Genomic DNA, 19,958 nt, shown 5'->3' with positions numbered 1-19,958 from the left:
CAATGGTGATCACAGTGATGGCAGTGACGGCAGTGACAGTCAAGGTGATGGTGATGGCAGTGACACTGATGGAGACGGTGACGGAGATGGTGATGACGCTGATGTGGATGGTGACGGTGATGGCAGAGATAATGGTGATGGGGACAGTGACAATGGTGATCACGGTGATGACGGTGGTGATGTGGACGGTGATCATGATGGGGACGGTGACAATGGTGATCACAGTGATGGCAGTGACGGCAGTGACAGTCAAGGTGATGGTGATGGCAGTGACACTGATGGAGACGGTGACGGAGATGGTGATGACGCTGATGTGGATGGTGATGGTGATGGCAGAGATAATGGTGATGGGGACAGTGACAATGGTGATCACGGTGATGACGGTGGTGATGGGGACGGTGATCATGGTGATCACGATGGGGACGGTGACAATGGCGATCACAGTGATGGCAGTGACGGCAGTGACAGTCAAGGTGATGGTGATGGCAGTGACACTGATGGAGACGGTGACGGAGATGGTGATGACGCTGATGGAGACGGTGATGGTGATGGGGACAGTAACCATGGCGATGATGGTGATGGCAGTGATGATGGCAATGGCAGTGACGGCGATGACGATGCTGACGAACATATGAATTAGGAGCAGGAGGAGGCCACTCAGCCCTTCGTGCCTGCTCCACCATTTAATAAGTTCATGGCTGAACTGATTACTCCACATTTCCACCTACCCCCAATAACCTTCCACCCCCTTGCTTATCAAGAATCTATCTACCTCTGCCTAAATAATATTCAAAGACTCTGCTTCCACCGCCTTTTGCAGAAAAGAATTCCAAAGACTCATGGCCATCTGAGAGAAAAAACTTCTCTACATCTGTCTCTTAAATGGGTGACCCCTTATTTTTAAGCAGTGACCCCTAGTTCATAGTCAGAGTTATACAGCACAAGAACAGGCCCTTCGGCCCACTGTGTCCGTGCCGGCCATCAAGCCTATCTATTCTAATCCCATTTTCCAGCACTTGGCCTGTAGCCTTGTATGCTATGGTGTTTCAAGTGCTCATCTGAATACTTCTTAAATGTTGAGGGTTCCTGCTTCTACCACCCCTTCAAGCAGTGTGTTCCAGATACCAACCACCCTCTGGGTGAAAAACATTTTTCCTCAAATCCCCTCTAAACCTCCTGCCCCTTACCTTAAATCTATGCCCCCTGGTAATTGACACATTTGCTAAGGGAAAAGGTTTCTTCCTATCTAACCTATCTATGCCCCTCATAATTTTGTATACATGAATCAGGTCCCCCCTCAGTCTTCTCTGCTCTAAGGAATATAACCCTAGCCTATCCAGTCTCTCTTCAAAGCTGAAATGCTCCAGCCCAGTCGTCATCCTGGTGAATCTCCTCTGCACCCTCTCCAGTGCAATCACATCCTTCCTATAGTGTGGTGTCCAGAACTGTACACAGTACTCCAGCTGTGGCCTAACTAGTGTTTTATACAGCTCCATCATAACCTCCCTGGTCTCATGTTCTATGCCTCGGCTAATAAAGGCAGGTATCCCATATGCCTTCCTTATCTACCTGTGCTGCTGCCTTCAGTGATCTATGGACAAGTACAGCATGGTCCCTCAGACCCTCTTCTTCCTATGGTCCTACCACCCATTGTGTATTCCCTCAACTTGTTAGTTCTTCCAAAATGCATCACCTAACGCTTCTCAGGATTAAATTCCATTTGTCACTGCTCTGCCCATCTTACAAGTCCATCTATATCGTCCTGTAATCTAATGCTTTCCTCCTCACTATTTACGACACCACCAATTTTCGTGTCATCTGCAAACTTACTGATCATACCTCCTATATTCTCATCTAAATCATTAATGTACACTACAAACAGCAAGGGTACCAGCACCGATCCCTGCAGTACATCACTGGTCACAGGCTTCCACTCACAAAAACAACCCTCGACCATCACCCTCTGCCTCCTGCCACTAACCCAATTTAGGATCGAATTTGCCAAATTGCCCTGGATCCCATGGGTTCTTAGCTTCTTGACCAATCTCCCATGCGGGATCTTATCAAAACCTTACTGAAGTCCATGTAGAAGACTACATCAACTGCTTTACCCTCATCTACACACCTAGTCACCTCATCAAAAAATTCAATTATATTTGTCAGACCTGATCTCCCCCTGAAAATTTGTGTCAGAACCCCTGCAATCTCCTCCCTTGCCTCACATAGCAGCCTGGAATACATCTCATTTGGGCCTGGGGATTTATCCACTTTTAAGCCCACTAAAACCTCCTCCTTTTCAATGCTAATTTGATCAAGTATATCATAATCCCCCTCCCTGATCTCTACACGTACATCATCCTTCTCCATAGTGAACACAGATGAAACATAATAATGTAAAACCTCATCTACATCCTTCAGTTCCATACAGAATGCCATTTTGGTCCTTAATGGGGTCTACTCTTTCCCTGGTTATCCTCTTGCCCTTAATGTACTGATAAAATGTCTTGGGATTTTCCATTATCTTGCCCGCCAGTGTTTTTTCATGTCCCCTCTTTGCTCTCCTAATTACTTCTTTTTTTTTTAAGTACCTTCCTACACTTTCTATACTCCTCTAGGGCCTCCACTGTTTTCAGCCCTCTGAATCTGCCATAAGCCTCCTTTTTTTCCTTATCCAACCCTCTATATCCCTTGACATCCAGGATTCCCCGGACTTATTGGTCCTACCCTTCATCTTTACGGGAACATGTTGGTCCTGAACTCTCACTGTTTCCTTTTTGAATGACTCCCACTGGTCTGATATAGACTGCTATCGTTTATGGCAAGATGAAATGAATACAAAAGTAGGGAGGTTATGCTTCAGCTGTACAGGGCATTGGTGAGACCACATCTGGAGCACTGTGTACAGTGCTGGTCCTTATTTAAGGAAAGGATGTAAATGCGTTGGAGGCAGTACAGAGAAGGTACAAGTAGCTGCTCCCAGTCCACTTTGGCCAGATCCTGTTTTATCATATTGAAATTGTCCTTCCCCCAATTCAGTACCTTTATTTCTGGTCCATCTTTGTCCTTTTCCATAAATACCTTAAATCTTAGAGTTATGGTCACTATCCCCGAAATGGTCCCCCACTGACACTGCCACCACTTGTCTGGCTTCATTCCCTCAGATTAGGTCCAGTGCCGCCCCTTCTCTTGTAGGACTTTCTACGTGCTGGCTCAAAAAGCTCTCCTGTACGCACTTTTAAGAATCCCCCCCCCTTAAGCCTCTTGCACTAAGACTATCCCAGTTAATATTGGGGAAGTTAAAATTCACTACTATTACCCTATTGTTTACCTCGGAGATTTGCCTACATATCTACTCCTCTATCTCTCCCTGTTTGGAGGCCTGTAATCCACTCCCAGCAAAGTCATTGCCCCCGTTTTGTTTTTAAAGTTGTATCCATATGGCCTCATCTGAGGAACCTAAGATATCATCCCTCCTTACTGCAGTAATTGACTAGTTCTACATTCTCCCACAAGGGGAAACATCCTTTCCACATCCACCCTCTCAAGACCCCTTAGGAACTTATATGTTTCAATCAAGTCACCTCTTACTCTTCGAAATTCCAGCAGATACAAACCCAGCCTGTCCAATCTTTCCTCATAAGACAACCAGCCCATTCCAGCTATTAGTCGAGTAAACCTTCTCTGTACTGCCTCCAACGCATTTACATCCTTTCTTAAATAAGGAGACCAGTACTGTACACAGTACTCCAGATGTGGTCTCACCAATGCCCTGTATAGCTGAAGCATAACCTCCCTACTTTTGTATTCAATTCCCCTTGCGATAAATGATAACATTCTATTAGGGATTGCCTAATTATCTGCTGTACCTGCATACTAACCTTTTTTGATTCATGCACTAGGACACCTAGATCCCTCTGCATCTCAGAGCTCTGCAATCTCTCACCATTTAGATAATATGCTTCTTTTTTTATTTTTCCTTCCAAAGTGAACAATTTCCCACATTATACTCCATTTGCCAGGTCTTTGCCCACTCACTTAACCTATCTATCTCCTTTGGTAGCACCCCCCCCCCCCCCCCTTAAGTCCTCTGCACAAGTTACTTTCCTACCTATCTTTGTATCATCAGCAAATTTAGCAACCATACCTTCGGTCCCTTCATAGAATCATAGAAAGTTTAAGGCACAGAAAGAGGCCACTTGGCCCATCGTGTCTGTGCCGGCCAAAAAAACAATCCACCTATTCTAATCCTGCAGGGTAGGCAGTGGCATAGTGGTATTATCACTGGACTAGTAACCCAGAGACCCAGGGTATTTCTCTGGGGACATGGGTTTGAATCCCACCACAGCAGAAGGTGGAATTTGAATTTAATTAATAAATCTGGAACTAAAAGCTACTCTAATGATGGCCATGAAACCATTGTCGATTGTTGTAAAAACCCATCTGGTTCACTAATGTCCTTGAGGGAAGGAAATCTGCTGTCCTTACCTGGTCTGGCCTACATGTGACTCCAGACCCACAGCAATGTGGTTAACTCTTACATGCCCTCTGAAATGGCCAAGCAAGCCACTCAGTTGTACCTAACCGCTACGAAGTCAATAAAAAGGAATGAAACCGGACGGCATTGACCGAGGCACCGGAAACGACAACAGCAAACCCAGCCCTGTCGACCCTGAAAAGTCCTCCTTACTAACATCTGGGGGCTTGTGCCAAGGTTAGGAGAGCTGTCCCACAGACTAGTCAAGCAACAGCCTGACAGTCATACTCACAGAATCATACCATACAGACAATGTCCCAGACACAGACATCACCATCCCCGGGTATGTCCTGTCCCACCGGCAGGACAGACCCACCAGAGGTGGTGGCAAAGTGGTATACAGTAGGGAGGGAGTTGCCTTGGGAGTCCTCAACATCGACTCCGGACCCCATGAAGTCTCATGGCATCAGGTCAAATATGGGCAAAGTAACCTCCTACTGATTACCACCTACCGCCCTCCCTCAGCTGATGACTCAGTACTCCTCCCAGTGGTGTTTAACATGGAGGAAACACTGAGGGTGGCAAGGGCACAAAATGTACTCTGGGTGGGGGACTTCAATGTCCATCACCAAGAGTGGCTCGGTAGCACCACTACTGACCGAGCTGGCCGAGTCCTAAAGGACATAGCTGCTAGACTGGGTCTGTGGCAGGTGGTGGGGGCACCAACACGAGGGAAAAACATACTTGACCTCGTCCTCACCAATCTGCCTGCTGCAGATGCTTCTGTCCATGACAGTATTGGTAGGATTGACCTCCGCACAGTCCTTGTGGAGACAAAGTCCCGCCTTCACATTGAGGATACTGTCCATCGTGTTCTGTGGCACTACCACCGTGCTAAATGGGATAGATTTCGAACAGATCTAGTAATGCAAAACTGGGCATCCATGAGGCGCTGTGGGCCATCAGCAGCAGCAGAATTGTACTCAACCACAGTCTATAACCTCATGGCCCGGCATATCCCCCACTCTACTCTTTAACATCAAGCCAGGAGGCCAACCCTGGTACAATGAAGAGTGCTGGAGGGCATGCCAGGAGCAGCACCAGGCATACCTCAAAATGAGGTGTCAACCTGGTGAAGCTACAACACAGGACTATCTGCGTGCCAAACTGCATAAGCAGCATGCGATAGACAGAGCTAGGCGATCCCATAACCAACGGATCAGATCTAAGCTCTGCAGTCCTGCCACATCCAGCCGTGAATGGTGGTGGACAATTAAACAATTAACTGGAGGAGGAGGCTCCACAAATATCCCCATCCTCAATGATGGGGGAGCCCAGCACATCAGTGTGAAAGATAAAGCTGAAGCATTTGCAACAATCTTCAGCCGGAAGTGCCGAGTTGATGATCCATCTCGGCCTCCTCCTGAAGTCCCCAGCATCACAGATGCCAGACTTCAGCCAATTCGATTCACTCCACGTGATATCAAGAAACTACTGAAGGCACTGGATACTGCAAAAGCTATGGGCCCTGACAATATTCCAGCAATAGTATTGAAGACCTGTGCTCCAGAACTTGCCGCTCCCCTAGCCAAGCTGTTCCAGTACAGCTATAACACTGGCATCTACCTTGCAATGTGGAAAATTGCCCAGCTTTGTCCTGTACACAAAAAGCAGGACAAGTCCAACCTGGCCAATTACCGCCCCATCAGCCTACTCTCAATCATCAGTAAAGTGATGGAAGGTGTCAACAACAGTGCCATCAAGCGGCACTTGCTCAGCAATAACCTGCTCAGTGACGCTCAGTTTGGGTTCTGCCAGGGCCACTCAGCACCTGACCTCATTACCGCCTTGGTTCAAACGTGGACAAAAGGGCTGAACTCAAGAGGTGAGGTGAGAGTGACTGCCCTTGACATCAAGGCAGCATTTGACAGAGTATGGCATCAAGGAGCCCGAGCAAAACTGAGGTCAATGGGAATCAGGGGGAAAACCCTCCGCTGGCTGGAGTCATACCTAGCACAAAGGAAGATGGTTGTGGTTGTTGGAGGTCAATCATCTGAGCTCCAGGACATCACTGCAGGAGTTCCTCAGGGTAGTGTCCTAGGTCCAACCATCTTCAGCTGCTTCACCAATGACCTACTTTCAATCAAAAGGTCAGAAGTGGGGATGTTCGCTGATGATTGCACAATGTTCAGCACCATTCGTGACTCCTCAGAAACTGAAGCAGTCAATGTAGAAATGCAGCAAGACCTGAACAATATCCAGGCTTGGGCTGATAAGTGGCAAATAACATTTGCGCCGCACAAGTGCCAGGCAATGACCATCTCCAACAAGAGAGAATCTAACCATCTCCCCTTGACATTCAATGGCATTACCATCGCTGAATCCCCCACTATCAACATCTTAGGGGCTACCATTGACCAGAAACTGAACTGGAATAGCCAATAAATACCGTGGCGACATGAGCAGGTCTGAGGCTAGGAATCCTGAGGCGAGTAACTCACCTCCTGACTCCCCAAAGCCTGTCCACCTTCTACAAGGCACAAGTCAAGAGTGTGATGGAATTTTCTCCACTTGCCTGGATGGGTGCAGCTCCAACACTCAAGAAGCTCAACACCATTCAGGACAAAGCAGCCCGCTTGATTGGCACCCCATCTACAAATTCACTCCCTCCACCACTGACGCACAGTAGCAGTAGTGTGCATCATCTACAAGATGCACTGCAGCAATGCACCAAAACTCCTGAGACAGCACCTTCCAAACCCGCGACCTCTACCAACTAGAAGGACAAGGGCAGCAAATGCATGGGAACACCACCACCTGCAAGTTCCCTTCCAAGCCACACTACATCCTGACTTGCAACTATATCGCCGTTCCTTCACTGTCGCTGGGTCAAAATCCTGGAACTCCCTTCCTAATAGCACTGTGGGTGTACCTACCCCACATGGACTGCAGCGGATCAACAAGGCAGCTCACCACCACCTTCTCAAGGGCAATTAGGAATGGGCAATAAATGCTGGCTTTGCCAGTGATGCCCACATCCCTGAATGAATAAAAATAAATCCCACCTTCCATGATTTGGTCCGTAGCCCTGCAGATTACAGCACTTGAGGTACATATCCAGACTCCTTTTGAATGAGTTGAGGGTCTCTTCCTCAACTACCCTTTCAAGCAGTGAGCTTCAGACCCCCACCCCCTCTGGGCGAAAAGGTTTTTCCTCATCTCACAGAATCACAGAATAATACAGTGCAGAAGAGGTCCTTCGGCCCATCGAGTCTGCACCGATGCATTAAAACACCGGACCTGTCTACCAAATCCCATTTGCCAGCACTTGGCCCATAGCCTTGAATGTTATGACATGTCAAGTGCTCATCCAGGTACTTTTTAAAGGATGTGAGGCAACCCGCCTCTGCCACCCTCCCAGGCAGGGCATTCCAGACCGTCACCACCCTCTGGGTAAAAACGTTCTTCCTCAAATCCCCCTTAAACCTCCCGCCCCTCACCCTAAACTTGTGACCCCTCGTAACTGACCCTTCAACTAAGGGGAACAGCTGCTCCCTATCCACCCTGCCCATGCCCCTCATAACCTTGTACACCTCGATCAGGTCACCCCTCAGTCTTCTCTGCTCCAGCGAAAACAACCCAAGCCTATCCAACCTCTCTTCATAGCTTAAATGTTCCATCCCAGGCAACATCCTGATGAATCGCCTCTGCTCCCCCTCCAATGCAATCACATCCTTCCTATAATGTGGCGACCAGAATTGCACACAGTACTCCAGCTGTGGCCTTACCAAAGTTCTGTACAACTCCAACATGACCTCCCTGCTTTTGTAATCTATGCCTCGATTGATAAAGGCAAGTGTCCCATATGCTTTTTTCACCACCCTATTAACCTGCCCTTCTGCCTTCAGAGATCTATGGACAAACACACCAAGGTCCCTTTGTTCCGCCGAACTTCCCAGTGTCAGGCCATTCATTTGAATACTTCTGTGTCACATTACTCCTCCAAAGTGTATCACCTCACACTTTTCAGCGTTAAATTCCATCTGCCACTTTTCTGCCCATTTGACCATCCCGTCTATATCTTCCCATAACCCAAGACACTCCACCTCACTGTTAACCACTCGGCCAATCTTTGTGTCATCCGCAAACTTACTGATCCTGCCCCCCACATAGTTATCTATGTCGTTTATATAAATAACAAACAATAGGGGACCCAGCACAGATCCCTGTGGTATGCCGCTGGACACTGGCTTCCAGTCATTAAAACAGCCGTCTGTCATCACTCTCTGTCTCCTACAGCTAAGCCAATTTTGAATCCACCTTATCAAGTTACCTTGTATCCCATGTGCATTTGCTTTCTTGATAAGTCTCCCATATGGGACCTTGTCAAAGGCTTTGCTGAAATCCATGTAAACTACATCAACTGCACTACCCTCATCTACACACCTGGTCACATGCTCAAAACATTCAATCGTTTGTTCGGCATGACCTCCCTCTGACAAAGCCATACTGACTATTCCTAATCAAATTTTGCCTCTCCAAGTGGAGACAGATTCTCTCCTTCAGAATTTTCTCCAATAGTTTTCCTACTACTGACGTGAGACTCACTGGTCTGTAGTTCCCTGGCTTATCTCTGCAACCTTTCTTAAATAGTGGAACCACATTAGCTGTTCTCCAGTCCTCTGGCACCTCTCCCCATGGCCAGAGAGGAATTAAAAATTAGGGTCAGAGCCCCTGCAATCTCCAGCCTCACCTCCCACAGCATCCTGGGACACAAATCGTCTGGACCTGGAGATTTGTCCACTTTTAAGCCTTCCAAAACCTCCAATACCTTGTCACTCCCTCTGACAATTAGCTCAAGAACCTCACAGTCTCTCTAGGTTCCATACCTACATCCTCTTTCTCTTGGGTGAAGACAGATGTGAAGTATTCATTCAACACCCTACCAATGTCCTCTGGCTCCACCCACAAATTTCCCCCTTGGTCCCGAACGGGTCCTACTCTTTCCCTGGTTATCCTCTTCCCATTGATATACTTATAGAATATCTTGGGATTTTCCCTACTTTTACCAGCTAGAGCTTCTCATATCCCCTCTTCGCTCTCCTAATTGCTTTCTTGAGCTCCATCCTACACTTTCTGTACTCCACTAATGGTCGTTTGTGAGGACAGCATGAAACAGTCTGATATGCTTGAACAGGTTGAGGTTAAGAGGGAGGATGTGCTGGAAATTTTGAATGATATGAGGACAGATAGGTCCCCGGGACCAGACGGGATATACCCAAGGATGTTACGGGAAGCGAGGAAAGAGATTGCTGCGCCATTGGTGATGATCTTTGCATCTTCACTGTCCACTGCAGTAGTGCCGGATGATTGGAGGGTGGCAAATGTTGTTCCCTTGCTCAAGAAAGGGAATAGGGATAACCCTGGGAATTATGGACCAGTCAGTCTTACGTCCTTAGTGGGCAAATTATTGGAGAGGATTCTGAGAGACAGGATTTATGATTATTTGGAAAAGCATAGTTTGATTAGAGACAGTCAGCATGGCTTTGTGAGGGGCAGGTCATGCCTCACAAGCCTTATTGAATTCTTTGAAGATGTGACAAAACACATTGATGAAGGAAGAGCAGTGGATGTGGTGTATATGGATTTTAGCAAGGCGTTTGATAAGGTTCCCCATGGGAGACTCATTCAGAAAGTAAGGAGGCATGGGATACAGGGAAAGTTGGCTGTCTGGATACAGAATTGGCTGGCCCAAAGAAGACAGAGGGTTGTAGTAGATGGAAAGTATTTAGCCTGGAGCTCGGTGACCAGTGGTGTTCCGCAGGGATCTGTTCTGGGACCTCTGCTCTTTGTGATTTTTATAAATGACTTGGATGAGGAAGTGGAAGGCTGGATTAGCAAGTTTGCCGATGACACGAAGGTTGCTGGAGTTGTGGATAGTGTGGAGGGCTGTTGTAGATTGCAACGGGACATTGACAGGATGCAGAGCTGGGCTGAGAAGTGGCAGATGGAGTTCAACCTGGAAAAGTGTGAAGTGATTCATTTTGGAAGGTCGAATTTGAATGCGGAATACAGGCTTCAGGACAGGGTTCTTGGTAGTGTGGAGGAACAGAGGGATCTTGGGGTCCATGTCCATAGATCGCTCAAAGTTGCCACCCAAGTTGATAGGGTTGTTAAGAAGGCGTATGGTGTGTTGGCTTTCATTAACAGGGGAATTGAGTTTAAGAGCTGCGAGGTTATGCTGCAGCTCTATAAATCCCTGGTTAGATTACACTTGGAATATTGTGTTCAGTTCTGGTCGCCTCATTATCGGAAGGATGTGGAAGCTTGAGAGAGGGTGCAGAGGAGATTTACCAGGATGCTGCCTGGACTGGAGGGCATGTCCTAAGATGAAAGATTGAGGGAGCTGGGACTTTTCTCATTGGAGCGAAGAAGGATGAGAGGTGACTAGATAGAGGGGTACCAGATGATGAGAGGCATAGATAGAGTGGATAGCCAGAGACTATTTCCCAGGGTGGAAAGGGCTATCACCAGGGGGCATAATTTTAAGGTGATTGGAGGAAGGTTTCGGGGAGATGTCAGAGGTAGGTTCTTTACACAGAGTGGTGGGTGCGTGGAATGCTCTGCCAGCGGTGGTAGTAGAAGCAGATACATTAGGGACATTTAAGCGACTCTTGGATAGGTACATGGATGATAGTAGAATGAAGGGTCGGTAGTTAGTTTGATCTTAGAGTAGGTTAAAGGTTCGGCACAACATCGTGGGCCGAGGGGCCTGTACTGTGCTGTACTGTTCTATGTTATATGCATCCATTGATTTGCTCTCCTTGTATTTGCTAAAAGCCTCTCTTTTCCTTCTCATCGTACCCTGAATGTTTCTGGTCATCCATGGTTCTCTGGGCTTGTTGCTCCTACCTATTACCCTAGAGGGAACATGTTGGGCCTGTACCCTCCCCATTTCCTTTTTGAATGTCCCCCACTGCTCTTCTGTAGATTTCCCGACAATTAACTCTTTCCAGTCTACCTTGGCCAGATCTTGCATTATTTTACTAAAATTCACTCTCCCCCCAATCCAAAACCTTTTTTTGCAACTTGTCTGTTTCTTTCTCCATAACAAGCTTAAATTGTACCATGTTGTGGTCACTATCACCAAAATGCTCCCTCACCAACACATCAACCACCTGTCCGGCTTCATTCCCCAGAATTAGGTCCAGCACTGCACCCTCCCTTGTTGGATCCTCTACATATTGAGCTAAAAAGTTCTCCTGTATACATTTTAAGAACTCCACTCCATCTACGCCCTTAACACGATGACTATCCCAATTAATGTTGGGAAAGTTGAAATCACCTAATATAATTCCCCTGTTATTTTTACACACCTCTGCAAATTGCGCACATATTTGCTCCTCAATTTCCCGCTGACTATCTGGGGGTCTATAATGAACACCTAGCAATGTGGCTGTCCCTTGTTTATTCCTAAACTCTACCCATAAACTTCATTTGATGCCCTCTCCATGATATCATCTCTCCTTACTGCAGTAACTAACTCCTTAAGTAATATTGCAATGTCCCCTCCTCTTTTACCCCCTCCTCTGTCTCGCCTGAAGATTCTATATCCCGGGATTTTGAGCTGCCAATCCTGCCCCTCCCCCAGCCATGTCTCCGTGATGGCTACTTTTCACAATTCTACATGTCAATCACTGCCCTTAACTCATCTGTTTTACCTGCAATACTCCTGGCATTAAAGTCAAGGCCTTCCATCCTGGTCTTACTCCCTTGAAACTTACTTCCACTGTATTCCCTCTGACTTGTTCACTTTCCTGTGTTTAGCTGTGTCCCTATTCTGCTAGGAGTCTGCATCCCCTCCCCCTGCCAAATTAGTTTAAATTCCTCCCAAGAGCACTCGCAAACCCGCCAGCAAGGATGTTTTTCCCCCTCTGGTTCAGATGTAGACCGTCCCACTTGTCCAGGTCCCACCTTCCCCAGAAACGGTCCCTGTGGTCCAGGAATCTAAAACCCTCCCTCCTGCACCAACTCTTAAGCCACGTATTCATCTGTGCTATTCTCCTATTTCTATACTCGCTAGCACGTGGCACTGGGAGTAATCCAGAGATTACAACCCGAGGGGTCCTGCTTTTTAGTCTACTGCCTAACTCCCTGAATTCCTGATGCAAGACCTCATCCCTCTTTCTACCTATGTCACTGGTACCAACATGTACCCTGACCTCTGCCTTATCACCCTCCCCCTTCAGGATGCCCTTCAGAGACATCCCAGACCCTGGCACCAGGGAGGCAACACACCATCCTGGAGTCACGTTGACAGCCACAGTAGCGCCTATCTGTTCCCCTGGCTATAGAATCCCCTATTACTATTGCTCTTCCTCTCTTTCCCCCTTTCAGTGCAGACAGGCTGCTTGTGGTGCCAGAATCTTGGTCTGTCCGCACTCCCTGGAGGAACCAGCCTCATCAGCCTCCAAAATGGAATACCGATTTGCAAGCGTAACCCCAGGGGACTCCTGAACTACCTGCCTGATTCTCTTGGACTGCCTGTTGGTCACCCATTCCCTTCCTTCCTCAAGTCCCTTCAGCTGCGGTGTGACCACCTCTCTATACGTGCTATCCACAATGCTCTCAGACTCACGGATGCTCCACAGTGTTTCCAGCCGCCGTTCCAGCTCTGAAACCTGAGCTTCCAGGAGCTGCAGCTGGACATACTTCCTGCACACATGCTGGTCCCGGGAACTGGAAATGTTCCCGGATTCCCACATGCAGCAAGAGGAGCAAACCACGGCTTCAAGCTCTCCTGCCATGACTAAACCCTTTAAATTTAAAACTTTATAATATAGATTATAAATTTTAAAAAACAATTAAGTCTTGCTAAAACAATGACTTACAATTCAATCCACTTTGAAAAATACCCACCAGGACTTACTCACCAGTCAGCTGTGCTCTTTGGAAACTCTCAGCTCCCCTCACTCTGAGGACAGGTAGGAAATGAAAGGAGCTCCTCACTCCCTCCTCACCGAACGTCCTCAGTCACCAAACTTCCACTTTAACACTCTAATGCAACCCAAGTCAGCATTCCAGTACAAACAAGGTCAACACTGTAAGATGGCCCACTTTTATACTGACTGAAGCCCCTGAAAACTGGTTTGAGCCAATTATCGAATTAACAAGGTGCAGCTGCAAGCAGAGCCTGAGTGAACTCTGTTTAAAGCTGGTCTAGAACTCACCTTCTCCAACCCAAACAGCAACTGTTCAGTTAATCTGCTAAATAAAAGATAGACTAGACTTAAGATAAAATTAACCCTTAATTATCCTCAATCACCAAACTTCCACTTTAACACTCTAATGCAACCCAAGTCAGCACTACCCTCGAATCTTTCTACCAATCACTTTAAATCTATGCCCCCTCGTCATTGACCTCTCTGCTAAGGTGAATAGACCCTTCATCTCCACTCTATCCAGGCCTCTTAAAATTTTGTACATTTCAATCAGATCCCCCCTCAGCCTTCTCTGTTCCAAGGAGAACAACCCCAGTCTATCCAATCTTTCCTCATAACTGCATTTTTCCAGTCCTGGCAACATCCTCATAAATCCCTTCTGTACCCTCTGTCGTGCAATTACCTCCTTTCTGTGATGAGGTGACCAAAACTGCATACAATACTCAAATTGTGACCTAACCAATGAGTTATACAATTCCAGCATAGCTTCCTTGCTCTTATGTTCTATACATTGGCTAATAAAGGAAAGGATTCCATATGCCTTCTTCACCACCTCCACCCAGAGAGTGGTGAACCTGTGGAATTCTCTACCACAGAAAGCAGTTGAGGCCAAATCATTAAATATATTCAAGAAAGAGTTATAGTTCTTAGGGCTAATGGGATGAAGGGATACAGGGAGAAAGCGGGACTGTCGGACTGAACATTGAGTTCAATAATTTCAGAGCATGACGGGCCCCCCATTATACTTTTATTTTTAGTTATTTTTTATTTTTTACATTTTTTACAATTTTTTTCTTTTGTTTATTTCATTTCATTGTAGTTTGTTCAATTTGCTTACCCACTGTGTTTTTTCATGTTTGTACTTGCTGCTGTTCAATCTTTAGTCTGTTAACACCCTATCTGTACTATGCTTTGTCTTTCAATACACCATTAACATATTGTTTGCCTTTGCTCCATGACCTCTTGGTCAGCTATGTAGCCTTGTCCAATCTACACCTTCTCCTTTGTTATCTCTTGCCCCACCCCCGGCTCACTTGCTTATAACCTGTGACATTTCTAATATTTGTCAGTTCTGAAGAAGGGTCACTGACCCGAAACGTTAACTCAGCTTCTCTTTCCACAGATGCTGCCAGATCTGCTGAGTGGTTCCAGCATTTCTGGTTTTTATTTCAGATTTCCAGCATCCGCAGTATTTTGCTTTTATCTTTGGGCACTCTCTTTGCTTTCCTAATTTCCTTTTTGATTTCACCCCTCCACTTTCTATACTCCTCTCGGCTTTCTGTAGTATTGAGTTCTTGGTGTTGGACATAAGCTTTCCTTTTCTGCCTTACCTTACCCTGTAGGCTCCTTGACATCCGTGGGGCTCTAGATTTGACCATCTCACCCTTTTTCTTAGTGAGAACGTATTTACTCTGAACCCCTTGAATTTCCCCTTTGAATGCCTCCCACTGTTCTGACACTGATTTACCTTCAAGTAGTTGTTTCCAGTCCACTTTCACTAAATCATTTCTCAGTTTAGTAAAATTGGCCTTGCTCCCATTGAGAACTCTAACTCCTGTTCTCTCTCTGTCCTTTTCCATAATTATGTTAAAACTGACTGAATTATGATCACTACCACCAAAATGCTCTCCCACTGCCACTCCTTCCACCTGCCCATCTTCATTTCCTAAAACTAAGTCTAAAACTGTGCCCTCTCTTGTTGGGCTTGCTACATACTGGGCAAAAAAGTTCTCCTGAATGCACCTCAAGAATTCTGCTCCCTCAATTTCTTTCACACTAAAGCTATCCCAGTTAGTATTGGTGTAGTTAAAATCCCCTACTATTACTGCCCTATTGTTCTTGCACTTCTCAGAGATTAGCCTACATATGCGCTCTTCTATCTCCTCTGACTGTTTGGGGGTCTCCTCTACAGGGTACAGGGAATACTCCTGTAATTTCCCCTTTTTTGTTCCTTAGCTCAATCCATATGGCCTCATTTGATGAACCTTCATCTAAGTCATTTATGTAAATTGTAAAAAGTTGGTGCCCTAGCACAGATCCCTTTGGCACACCACTCATTACATCTTGCCAACCAGAAAATGACCCATTTATATCTACTCTCTGATTCCTGCTAGCTCGCCAAACTTCTATCCATGCCAATATGCTACCCCCTACATCATAAGCTTTTATCTTCTGCAATAACCTTTGATGTAGCATCTTATTAAATGCCTTCTGGAAATCTATGTACAATACATCCACCGGTTCCCCTTTATCCACAGCACATGTAACTCCCTCAAAGAACTCTAATGAATTGGTTAAACATGATTTCCCTTTCACAAATCCATGTCGACTCTGTCTGATTACCTTGAATTTTTCTAAATGCCCTGCTACAATGTCTTTAATAATAGCTGCTAACATTTTACCTCAGACAGATGTTAAGCTAACTGACCTGTAGTTTCCTGCTTTCTGTCTCCATCCCTTTTTGAATAAAGGAGTTACATTCGCTATTTTCCAATCTAGCGGAACCTTCTCCGACTCTAGGGAATTTTGGAAAATTAAAACTAAAACATCAACTATCTCACTAGCCACTTCTTTTAAGACCCTAGGATAAAGCCCATCAGGACCTGGGGATTTGTCAGCCTGAAGCTCCAACAATTGGTTCAGTACCACTTCCCTGGTGATTGTAATTTTGTTGAGTTCCTTCCTGCCTTCCATTTCCTAACTTATAGCTAATACTGGGATGTTACTTGTATCCTCAATTGTGAAGACCGATGCAAAATATCAGTTCTGAGGACAGTAATGGTGATGGTGAGGAGGATGGTGATGATACTGATGAGGATGCTGATGGTGACGATGGTGATGATGGTGAAGAGGACGGTGACGGTGATGATGGTGATGACACTGATGAGGACGGTGACGGTGACGATGGTGATGAGGACGGTGATGGTGACGATGGTGATGATGGTGATGACACTGATGGTGACGGTGACGATGGTGATGAGGACGGTGATGATGACGATGGTGATGACACTGATGAGGACGATGATGGTGACGATAGTGATGATGGTAATGATACTGATGAGGACGGTGATGGTGACGATGGTGATGAGGACGGTGATGGTGACGATGGTGATGATGGTGATGACACTGATGAGGACGGTGACGGTGACAATAGTGATGACGGTGATGATTCTGATGAGGACGGTGATGGTGACGATGGTGATGATGGTGATGACACTGATGAGGACGGTGACGGTGACAATAGTGATGACGGTGATGATTCTGATGAGGACGGTGATGGTGACGATGGTGATGATGGTGATGACACTGATGAGGACGGTGACGGTGACGATGGTGATGAGGACGGTGATGGAGACGATGCTGATGATGGTGATGACACTGATGAGGACGGTGACGGTGACAATAGTGATGACGGTGATGATTCTGATGAGGACGGTGATGGTGACGATGGTGATGATGGTGATGACACTGATGAGGACGGTGATGGTGACGATGGTGATGATGGTGATGACACTGATGAGGACGGTGACGATAGTGATGATGGTGATGACACTGATAAGGACGGTGATGGTGACGGTACTAATGATGGTGATCATACTGATGAGGACGGTGATGGTGAGGACGGTGATGGTGACGATGGTGATGATGGTGACGACACTGATGAGGACGGTGACGATAGTGATGATGGTGATGAAACTGATGAGGACGGTGACGGTGACGATAGTGATGACGGTGATGATACTGATGAGGACGGTGATGGTGATGATGGTGATGACACTGATGAGGACGGTGATGGTGACGATAGTGATGACGGTGATGATACTGATGAGGACGGTGATGGTGATGATGGTGATGACACTGATGAGGACGGTGATGGTGACGATGGTGATGATGGTGATGACACTGATGAGGACGGTGACGGTGACTTTGGTGATGAGGACGGTGATGGTGACAATGGTGATGACACTGATGGTGACGGTGACGATAGTGATGATGGTGATGACACTGATGAGGACGGTGACGGTGACGATGGTGATGAGGACGGTGATGGTGACGATGGCGATGATGGTGATGACACTGATGAGGACGGTGATGGTGACGATGGTGATGATGGTGATGACACTGATGAGGACGGTGACGGTGACGATAGTGATGATGGTGATGACACTGATGAGGACGGTGACGGTGACGATAGTGATGACGGTGATGATACTGATGAGGACGGTGATGGTGATGATGGTGATGACACTGATGAGGACGGTGATGGTGACGATAGTGATGACGGTGATGATACTGATGAGGACGGTGATGGTGATGATGGTGATGACACTGATGAGGACGGTGATGGTGACGATGGTGATGATGGTGATGACACTGATGAGGACGGTGACGGTGACTTTGGTGATGAGGACGGTGATGGTGACAATGGTGATGACACTGATGGTGACGGTGACGATAGTGATGATGGTGATGACACTGATGAGGACGGTGACGGTGACGATGGTGATGAGGACGGTGATGGTGACGATGGCGATGATGGTGATGACACTGATGAGGACGGTGATGGTGACGATGGTGATGATGGTGATGACACTGATGAGGACGGTGACGGTGACGATAGTGATGATGGTGATGACACTGATGAGGACGGTGACGGTGACGATAGTGATGATGGTGATGACACTGATGAGGACGGTGACGGTGACGATAGTGATGATGGTGATGATACTGATGAGGATGGTGATGGTGACGATGGTGATAATGGTGATGATACTGATGAGGACGGTGATGGTGACGATGGTGATGATGGTGATGACACTGATGAGGACGGTGACGGTGACGATAGTGATGATGGTGATGATACTGATGAGGACGGTGACGGTGACGATAGTGATGATGGTGATGATACTGATGAGGATGGTGATGGTGACGATGGTGATAATGGTGATGATACTGATGAGGACGGTGATGGTGACGATGGTGATGAGGACGGTGATGGTGACGATGATGATGATACTGATGAGACGGTGACGGTGACGATAGTGATGATGGTGATGACACTGATGAGGACGGTGACGATAGTGATGATGGTGATGATACTGATGAGGACGGTGATGGTGACGATGGCAATGATGGTGATGACACTGATGAGGATGGTGATGGTGACGATGGTGATAATGGTGATGATACTGATGAGGACGGTGATGGTGACGATGGTGATGATACTGATGAGACGGTGACGGTGACGATAGTGATGATGGTGATGACACTGATGAGGACGGTGACGGTGACGATAGTGATGATGGTGATGATACTGATGAGGACGGTGATGGTGACGATGGCAATGATGGTGATGACACTGATGAGGACGGTGATGGTGACGATGGTGATAATGGTGATGATACTGATGAGGACGGTGATGGTGACGATGGTGATGAGGACGGTGATGGCGACGATGATGATGATACTGATGAGACGGTGACGGTGACGATAGTGATGATGGTGATGACACTGATGAGGACGGTGACGGTGACGATGGTGATGATGGCGATGATGCTGATGAGGATGGTGATAGTGATGATGGTGATGAAGACGGTGGTGATGAGGATGGTGACGGTGACGATGGTGATGATGGCGATGATGCTGATGAGGACAGTGATGGTGATAATGTTAATTAGAACGGTGAAGGCGACGCTGACGATGGTGATGATGGTGATCAAGACGGTGATGGTGATGGTGCTTATGGTGATCAGGAAGGTGATGATGGTGATGAGGATGGTGATGGTGACGTTGGTGATGATGATGATGATAGTGATGATGGTGATGGTGGTGATGGTGATGGTGGTGATGGTGATGATGGTGATCAGGACGGTGATGATGATGATGGCGATGGTGACGGTGACGGTGATGGTGATGATGATGGTGACGGTGATGATGATGGTGATGATGGTGATGGCGATGGTGATGATGATGGCGATGAGGACAGTGATGGTGATGATGGTGATGATGGTGATGAGGACGGTGATGATGATGGTGATGGTGGTGATGGTGATCAGGACAGTGATGATGATGGTGATGATGATGGTGATCAGGATGGTGATGATGATGATGGTTATGATGATGGTGATCAGGACGGTGATGATGATGATGGTGACAATGGTGATGGTGATGATGGCGATGATGCTGATGAGGATGATGATGACGCTGATGAGGATGGTGATGATGGTGATAGTGATGATGGTGTTGAAGACAGTGATGGTAAT

General features: G+C 46.9%; 2 protein-coding genes across 2 annotated transcripts in view; one reads left to right on the top strand and one right to left on the bottom strand.

Moving 5' to 3' along the window:
• Window positions 1–19,958, top strand: part of LOC137364330 (dynein axonemal heavy chain 6-like) — a 1,069,890-nt gene that overhangs the window by 10,399 nt on the left and 1,039,533 nt on the right. The window lies entirely within an intron of this gene.
• LOC137364329 (uncharacterized) lies at window positions 16,430–19,354 on the bottom strand (the record flags this gene model as incomplete). Its single annotated transcript, XM_068027611.1, is given in 1 exon segment — window positions 16,430–19,354. A coding segment is annotated over 1 exon segment (2,925 nt), but the record flags the coding sequence as incomplete, so codon positions are not given.

The sequence above is a fragment of the Heterodontus francisci genome, unplaced genomic scaffold (assembly GCF_036365525.1).
Source record: "Heterodontus francisci isolate sHetFra1 unplaced genomic scaffold, sHetFra1.hap1 HAP1_SCAFFOLD_484, whole genome shotgun sequence".
Lineage (NCBI taxonomy): Eukaryota > Metazoa > Chordata > Chondrichthyes > Heterodontiformes > Heterodontidae > Heterodontus > Heterodontus francisci.
Note: the sequence above shows the minus strand (reverse complement) of the source record. Positions and strands in the feature narration are given on the sequence as shown.